The sequence below is a fragment of the Bidens hawaiensis genome, unplaced genomic scaffold (genome assembly GCF_021521415.1).
Source record: "Bidens hawaiensis isolate Kalapana, Puna unplaced genomic scaffold, B.hawaiensis_p1.1 tig00006709_1, whole genome shotgun sequence".
In the NCBI taxonomy this organism is placed as follows: Eukaryota; Viridiplantae; Streptophyta; class Magnoliopsida; order Asterales; family Asteraceae; genus Bidens; species Bidens hawaiensis.
In genome coordinates this window covers 8,196-17,474 of record NW_027491456.1, presented here as the reverse complement: position 1 = coordinate 17,474, position 9,279 = coordinate 8,196, and the positions used below count along the sequence as shown (strand labels likewise).

Sequence of the window (9,279 nt, the reverse complement as noted above, 5' to 3'; positions counted from 1 at the left end):
TCGGTTCCGGTTCCTCAAATAATACTTGTCAAGAATGATAATTAAAAATACATAAATTAAAAATCAGTGGTTGAACAGCTTTTGAAAAAGAAAATTTTCTTTGAACATAAAAGAAACTGCAGTCTTTTTCCATATATTTATTTATACTAATAATATTAATATTAATTTTATGGTTCACATGGTACGAGTCATCAGCCATGCTTTTTCTAACATGATGTAGTGATAAAATGTTTGTATATTTCAATAAAAACTCAGGTTCAATTTCAAAAAAACTCAGGTTCAATTTCAAAAACAACACTTAAGAGACATTGGTGGGAGCGTAGATCAGTAAAGGGGAAAGGTTTAGGTTGAATCCTTACAAAAAAATTTAGTGTTATATATTTGTGCATTTCAACATTGCACTCGTAGAGATTTCGACATCGAACTCTTAGAAACCTTTACACCGAACCCTTAGAAACATTGACGAAGAAACTTAACCCACATTTCAATTAAAAGACACCAACTTATTAAGTCCATAACATTAATTTTTGCATTTTAGTTTAACTTTTTGCTATTTTTATTATGCAACTTAATCCAAACCGCTTAACCATACCAAACAAAATATCAGACAGTTAGTGATCAACAATCAATCCTCCGTCCCTCAAAATTTCCGAACCCGAAAGAAAAAAAATATTGGCTACGCCATTGGACATGAGTGGCTCAAAATTTCTGCACACACCTCGGGACCACCTCAAACCCTAACCTCTTCTTCCCGCTTCGAATATCTTCTTTTCTTTCATCTCTATCATAATAATATTCAATGAAATGGGAGATGGAGATGGAGATGGAGATGGATATGGAAGAAGTGGAGGCAGTGCTGGAGAAGATATGGGACCTACACGACAAGCTCAGCGACGCCATTCACTCCATTTCCAGATCTCACTTCCTTCACTCCGTCAAATCCTTACGCAATTCCAAACTCATCTCCGATGCTGACGTCAAATCAGGCTTCGTCTACGTCAAAGGCTTTCCGGTTGATGAACAACACGATGACGACATTCACGACGCCAAGAGCTTGAATGCCATCCGTACCGCGCTTGAAAACCTAGAGGACCACCTAGAGTTCTTTCATGTCAGTTTTTGTGTAGTTAATGCTTCCATATGTGTCCTATTTTGACCTAATTTGACTTAATTGTGATTAATTAGGGTTAACAGTGTATCTGAACTGATTTTAGTGATATATCGGTCAATTTCATCTATATTAACAGTACCGACGTTTCACATGAGGACCGATAACCGAGATACCACCGATATTGACTGCATAGGCTAATTGTAGGTGGCTTGTTTCTGTTCGTGGCTTATATTTGTGAATACATATAAACTGAAGCTTACAGTGTTACATTACCTAATCTATCTATGGATTTACTAGTTTCATCTTAGTCGGTTAGTTACGGCTTCCTAGTTACGGATTCTACCTGGAACAAGTGTACAGTTACAGTTGTTTCTTTTCGTTTATTGCTTCCTAATTTGACTTAATTAGGGTTGACAGTGTATTTCCCCTAGGTTATCATGCTCTGAACTGGTGTTAGTGAGTTTGGTCCTTTTAGGTTACATTTGCTTACTGCTAACCAGTTAATGCGGAAAAATATCGGGTATCGGTGGAGGATTGATATTTGAGATAGCGGTTATCGCGGTGGGATATCGGTAATTTTAATATCATGCAGATTTTATATATATATATATATATATATATAAAACACTTTAATAATAACAATTCATTATACTCTTTTACTATTAACAAACTATCCTTTTGCAATTTGCAAAACACTAACAATTGTAGCAAGTAGGAAATGATTAAGACTCAAAACACTAACATTAAATACTAAAAAATGAATATTGAGACTTAAAACACTGATATCGGGAATATCATCGGTGAAATATTCGTCAATATTGCCGATATTATCAATACCGATATTTCACATGAGGACCAATAACCGAGATACCACCGATATTGACTGCATAGGCTAATTGTAGGTGGCTTGTTTCTGTTTGTGGCTTATATTTTATATTTCACTCTGTTGTGGATGTGCTAACCGAAAGCAAATCTTACGTTACCACTTTATGCAATGATGTAATCGATGTCTGTGGGATGCTTACAATTTTAGAACCCATGTATATTTTATATTTCACTGGATAATTCTTCTTAGACTTTGTTTGATATGTATTAATATTTTTCTTATATGTTATATAGTATTAGTACTTCTATGTAGTTGATATTCGTAGTTGGGACTTATATAAGAAGAGATTAGGAGAACTATTCAGTTATCTTTGTTAATTTAAGTGACTGATTGGTGTTCTGGTTGGGCACCATCATAGAGTTGACCTATGTTTAGAACATATAGGTCTTTATCTAATTTATGGTTCGTCTTACTTGTATTCATTGTATCTGGTTCATATCAAATACATGATCATAAGGACAAGGGTTCTTAGAATGCTTGCAAGTTTTAGAGCTAGGATTACAAGCTGTTCTTGCCTGTGCATCTGCATTGACGTTTATAAGTGTGTGACATTACATTACATTACATTCTTACATTCCGTTGGTCTTAATCACAACTGAAAAATGTATCATGATGCATTATTCACAGTCTTGGGTGTTAATGGACACATTCTAGACTTTGTGTGAGCATGCCATGACCTGGTATTTTCCAACTTGTTGTGAGTAGAACTTGGGGATAGCTTTTAAAAAGCTAAAGAAAGTTTAGGACTGAAATCAACTTATTGTATGAACTGATAAAGTGAAATTGTGACCAAGTTTGCTACAGAAACAAATCTGGTTGCTAGTTGTTATTTCTTTAGTGTAAAGAGTATATCTATCTGTCTAGGAGTCGTTGATGTACATGTAAGTTTCTTAACATCTTCCGTCAGTTGTCTTCTACAACTGATCATCTGCAATGCATAAGATCAGTTGCAATGATTTTGTAATGTGGTGCAAATATCAATCTACTAAATGTGATACAATGCGTTATTTATTTATTTTTAAATGACAGACTGTGCAGACGCAACAACGAGCAGAGAGGGATGCTGCAATTGCTCGGTTGGAACAAAGCAGAATTGTACTTGCATTGAGATTGGCTGATCACCATGGTAACAAGTACAAAGTTATTGAAGAAGCACGGGCTTTTGTTGGTGAAGTACAAAATCATGCTAAATTTGTCCCACCTGAGAATGGTGGTTACACGTCAGCAGAATCCTATGATATCGGAAAGAGGTCAAACATTCTAGTCAAAGTTGTCATCTCTAGCTTCAACTTTGCCAGAAAGTCCCTGAAAGTTGATCATTTGGGTGGTGTGTTAGGGAATGCTGCTTTGTTTGCAGTGAGCATGCTGGCATTGCTGCATCTTCATCAGGTAGCGGATAGGGACCGTTACATATCGGATCTTCAACAAAGACGTGAAGTTAATAACAAACTTAACAAAAATGTGGCCAAGGTTTATGTACCCGAAGGAGGTACCTCTAATGGTATAGATGTTTTATCTGCCAGGGGTTAATTAATAACTAAAGACAGGTTCGGTTCCATCATCCATCCCTCATTTTGCGTGTTCGTTTCTCTCTCTCTTTTTATCTGGCAAATAGCAGTGTAGGGTATTATCGTTTGTTTCCTAAATTTGTATATTCTTAAGCTGTTTTTGTTTAGGGTGCATATCAAAGATTGAGCATATGAAATTTGTGTTTTAATGAGTCCTTATGATTTGATGGTATTTGCCTCTGAAATGGGTGTTAAATATTATATGCATATACGTACACACATTTGTATATACACCTAATATGTACATAGAGTGCGCCTTTGACTACATTATTGATACAAGGTTAGAATTATAAAAGTCGTATAAAGTATAAAAACGTTTACATGATTCAGCCTCTCTGATGTTATTTTTGGTGGTTTATAGAGCACTAAGATTGCTTCCCATAGCCCGATCCGGAGGTGCGTTTTCTCATTCGGACCTAAACGACGTAATGGCTCACCTGCTTGCTCCAATCCATATTCTTCTTTGCTTCCTCCCCTAATCTAGATGTACTTTCTTACAACTTTATATGCTGGATCTGTTCTTATAACCGGTTATGATGCACATATTAAGTCACTTTGTCAATCGTATAACTCGATAAGATTCCATGCTCAGAAATAAACGAATTTGCTCTACATACACACTAAAAAACCTTTCATAAAGTATTATAACTATTCATGTTACTTTTAAGGAGTACAAGGTGCGCACACATGTAAATATAAATAATAGAACAATTAATTCTGTTTTTATCAAATTTTTCTATAAAACCAACCGGAAAACACAACGATATGTCATAATTATAAACTTCATAATCCGAAATTGTTGTAAATCAACAATGTGGACAAAAGAATCGTAAACAAATCATCGATGTCGAGAGAAGATGAGTTATCACCGTTGACTCTATGACGATTATAGGAAAGTCGTAATCTTCATTGAGGGTGTGTTTCCAAGTTTAATGAATCAAAGAAAAAAAGGTAATTGGAATAAATGGGAGAAAAGAAAGAGATAAGAAAAATATGATGTAATTTTGTGTTTTATAGTTTGAAAGAAATAAAAAAAAATTTAAAACTTTTTTATGTGCGCCTGAGTTGAAAGTAAGGGAAAATGAAGTTATAATTTTACAGCTAAAATTTTAAAGTATTTTGTTTATAATAAATGGAATGGTAAAATAATGTAGTTTTTATTTTACCAATCAAAAACAATATAGTTTACCTCAAAATGAGTCAATACCGGCTATTTTTTAAATTTTATTTCACATTACGAAGAAACATGAAAGATTTTGATACAAAGTTGTCATTCTTTGCTGGCCCTACAATAAGTTACGTTTTGCACAAACTTTGAATCCTAAAAAATCTTTGACCTTTCTTAAAGTCAAATGTATCCTAAGATTAGCAATATATCGCCGCATAATGACTTGACTGTTGGTTCCATTTCCTACCTTCTATCATTTCTCCTTTGTTGTTGGGTAAAAACACCCATATGTATCTCGTAAAATAATATAACCAAAAGAAAAAACCAGTACCAGAATGTTGTTCGGTCAGTACTCTGTATAAGTACGGTACCAATATTGGGTAAAGAAAGATTTATTTTGTATACAACTATGTTTAACGTTATATTTCCAATGATGGTCTATTGTGTTGATTTTTGAGAGCTATTAAAGATGTTTAGTTTGTCCTGTTGTATTACCGTGTCCAAGCATTTTGCTTTCTTTTTATTTTTAGGTGTCGGTATTAATAGGTCAGCCCATTAACTATATGATAATATGAAATCTTGAAAAGTAATTAGCACGTAATTAAAGTTTTTTTTTTTTGGTAAAGTGAGTCAAACGATGATCTTGAAAACGATTGAAACATATATTACAAGGCCACAAGGGGATGATGGGAGTATTACTTATTTATTTATTTTTTACATGTATATATATATATATATATATATATATATATATATATATATATATATATATTTGTTTATTTATGTAGTTATGCGATTTTACAAATTAAGAAGGCGTAAGAGTTTAACAATAGTTATCGTTCTAGGCCTGAAGAAACATGAAATGAATCTGACCTGATCCATGACGATGTTCCCCGGTCTTCGAGATGAACGAACCACGACCCGATCTTCTTCTCCGGTAGCTTGAGATATGCGATGGTTTTCGGGGGTGTGGAGGTGACTGCTAAGAAATCTCGAGGATCTCTTGTTTACAGACACAAAAATGGTTATGGTGGTGGCTCTTATTGAGAACAACAACAACCTTTAATAAGGAGGTGGAGACCTCCTTATATAGGGAGCCTCATGGCCACCATCATGGTACCCTAATGGGCCTAGCCCGGTTAGGGTTACCTCCACAAAACCCCCTCAGCCCAATAATATTGTGTTAGTCCATATAATAAAATAAGCCAAGCATAATAAATTAAGGTCGTAAGCCGGGTTTAGTACCATACCCCTACAAGCCCCCCAAGTCCAGTGTTGCTCCTAGGCGTGCAAGCGTTTAGGTGGAGCGCTGGACTTCATAAGGTGTGTTAGGATATGAGGTGGTTTTTTCCCTTTTCTTCGGCCTTGTCTTTATTGTCTTTGAGTTTTGAGATGTTTTCTCCATGATGGTGACATGTTGTGATCCTTATGATAATGATGGTGCACTGGCATGAATAAGATATAGCACGCATCATAACAATAGTGGCGCGGGGCCTGATAAAAGATAGAGTGCGCATCTCGATAATAATGTAATGCAACTTGCGCGCGAGGCAGCTTACGAGCTATAAAAATAATGAAGCTTGCGCGCGAGGCGGCTTACGAGCTATAAAAATAATGAAGCTTGCGCGCGAGGCGGCTTACGAGCTATAAAATAATGAAGCTTGCGCGCGAGGCGACTTACGAGCTATAAAATAATGAAGCATGCGCGAGTTGCGGCTTATGAGCTATAATATGATGATAACGACTGGCCCATAAGGGCCTCTTCTACGCAGGATGACTATCCCGGCTTGTCTTCAAAATAATAATGGAGGCACAAACGGCCAGATAATAATAATAATGTCATAGGTGCTTGTGCGACTCGTAGCCGAACCTGCAAAAACATATCAACTAAAAGTGGATGTATTACAAGGTTCCCATCCTCGGGCAAATATGAGGTGTGCCCAACCTACGTTGGCGCGTGGCCGTTTGGGATATTATTAGGCTCCCGACCTTTATGTTTGGCGCGTGGCCATGTGGGATATTATTAGGCTCCCGACCTTTATGTTTGGCGCGTGACCATGTGGGATATTATTAGGCTCCCGACCTTTATGTTTGGCGCGTGGCCGTTTGGGATATTATTAGGCTCCCGACCTTTATGTTTGGCGCGTGGCCATGTGAGATATTATTAGGCTCCCGACCTTTATGTTTGGCGCGTGGCCATGTGGGATATTATTAGGCTCCCGACCTTTATGTTTGGCGCGTGGCCATTTGGGATATTATTAGGTTCCCGACCTTTATGTTTGGCGCTTGGCCATGTGGGATATTATTAGGCTCCCGACCTTTGCCGTATAGGTTTATGAGGATTCCCAACCTCTAAGTTTGGCGCGGGTTGCAGAAGCCAGAAACGATACCCGTAGCTTTGTTTGAAATTTACCCGTCCGCAGCTTTTCTTGCTAACATCAGAGGCAGGCGGCGTTTTGATCCACTGACTTGCATTATTGACCTGCGAATGTTCATAGGTGACCCGCGGCGTTCATAATGATCCGCGGTGATCGGTGTTCGTCTAACGGAGTGTTGATCTGCGGTGCGCGCATGCATGGAGGCGGAGTGGTGATCCAAGGTCGCGTATGCATGGCGGCGGAGTGGTGATCCGCGGGCGCGCATGCATAGCGGATATGTGATATGCGCCACGCGCAGATGTTTCATGCGCTTGCGCATAGGTTTTGGCTTTGTGGGTTGACCTGCCCCGCTTGCGCTTGCGCTTGCGCTTGCGCATATGTGATATGCGCCACGCACAGATGTTTCCTGATTTCAAGCCTCGTCTATATCTTGTGATATGCGCCACGCTCGATGTTAAGGCTCGATGTTAAGGCGGGTGCATACCCCTTCAAGCCCCCCCAGTCTAGTGTGTGTCTTGTCTCGCGCGAGCGAGGTAAGATAGATATTAGACTTAATAGTTTGCTTTTTCAATAGGGCTTGTTTTTTCTTTTTCTTTTTTTGTACGCGCGTTGCGCGAAATTCCATCCCTTTGGTTAAAACGAATCGTCAATGCACGTGGTTGGTTGGTGTTGACATGCATGGCGAAGGGTTGAGCGCGCATGCATGGCGGAGAGTTGAGCGCGCATGTATGGCGGAGAGTTGAGTGCGCATGCATGGCGGAGAGTTGAGCGTGCATGCATGGCGACGAGTTGCGCACAAGCATGGTAGAGGGTTGCGTGCACATGCATGGCGTTGGAGTCTTCTACGTAAAACCAAAAGCATGGGGTCGTCTTTCGAACTCACATGGTGGTTTCCGCAGGCGCGCATGCATGGCTGCGGAGTGAGGATCCGCGGGCGCGCGTGCATGGCGGCGGAATGGTGACCAGCTGGCGAGCATGCATGGTGGCATTCTTGATCCCGGCGGTGCGTACGTATGGTGGCGGAATGGTGATCCAAGGTCGCATATGCATGGCGGCGGAGTGGTGATCCGCGGGCGCGCATGCATGGCGGCAGAAAGTTGAGCGCGCATGCATGGCGAATGGTTGCGTGCGCATGCATGGCGTTGGAAACTTTCATAGGTGGTGGAATGTTGATCCGCGGCTGCATGCATGGATGGCGGGGTAGTGCATTATCCGCGGCCCGCGCATGCATGATGGTGGAATGCTCATCCGCGTGGACGCATGCATGGATGGTGGCAAAGTCTTCCACAAGTGGTGGATTGGTGATCTGTGGCTGCACGCATGCGACGTGGCTTGTATTCCACCATGCTATAGTGGCGCTGTTGCGTTACAATGGCGCTATATGTGATCCGCGGTGGCGGGTGTTAATCCGCCGTGCCTGTTTTTGTCCGCCTACGCGCATGAGAAAACGGTTGACACGCCGTGAACGGATTACAAATAACAAGCATGGTGGTCTTCGTGATGACGGCCTTCATGTCTTCCTACTTGAACAGTGATGCGGATGCAAGAAACCAAATTTTTGGAGGCGCCCATCCATAATGACGCGGTGTTGTTCCGCGACGACGCCCACGCATGTGGCGCAGTGTTCTTTTGTGACGTGATTGTGTATTGGTGATCCGCAAGTATGATGGCGGTGTGTTGTTTAGCGATTCGCATGCACGGTGGCGAGGTGTTGGATTGCGGTGGTGCGGTGCTCGGCGCCAGCGCGCATGCGTGGTGGCGCGCTGCTGCTTCATAGCGGTGGAACTCATGCATGGTGGCATGCACCATGGCGGCCAGATGGTTATCTGCGACGGCGCATGAGTGGTGGCGATGTACCGAACCGCGGTGGCGCATGCGTGGTGGCGGTGTATCGAACCTGGTGGCGGTGTATCGAACCGCGGTGGCGCATGCGTGGTGGCGGTGTATCGAACAGCGGTGGCGCATGCGTGGTGGCGGTGTATCGAACCGCGGTGGCGCATGCGTGGTGGCGGTGTATCGAACCGCGGTGGCGCATGCGTGGTGGCGGTGTATCGAACCGCGGTGGCGCATGCGTGGTGGCGGTGTATCGAACCGCGGTGGCGCATGCGTGTGCTTGTTGAATATAAGGTATGCTTACACATTGAAACTTGAACAAGGTTGTAAGGAAA

General features: G+C 41.2%; 1 protein-coding gene across 1 annotated transcript; it reads left to right on the top strand.

The window, feature by feature from the left end:
- Window positions 1–799: 799 nt before the first annotated feature.
- Window positions 800–3,753, top strand: LOC143633367 (plastid division protein PDV1-like). Its single transcript, XM_077101684.1, has 2 exons — window positions 800–1,111; window positions 3,027–3,753. The coding sequence occupies exons 1-2, from the start codon at window positions 800–802 to the stop codon at window positions 3,525–3,527; spliced, it is 813 nt and encodes a 270-aa protein (XP_076957799.1). The 3' UTR covers window positions 3,528–3,753.
- Window positions 3,754–9,279: the final 5,526 nt, after the last annotated feature.

What these genes read in the sequence shown, in the direction of transcription:
- LOC143633367 (XM_077101684.1), top strand. Translation starts at nt 800, where the DNA reads ATGAAATGGGAGATGGAGATGGAGATGGAGATGGATATGGAAGAAGTG. An exon ending in ACCACCTAGAGTTCTTTCAT is followed by an intron (nt 1,112 to 3,026) that starts GTCAGTTTTTGT and finishes TTTAAATGACAG; the next exon opens with ACTGTGCAGACGCAACAACG.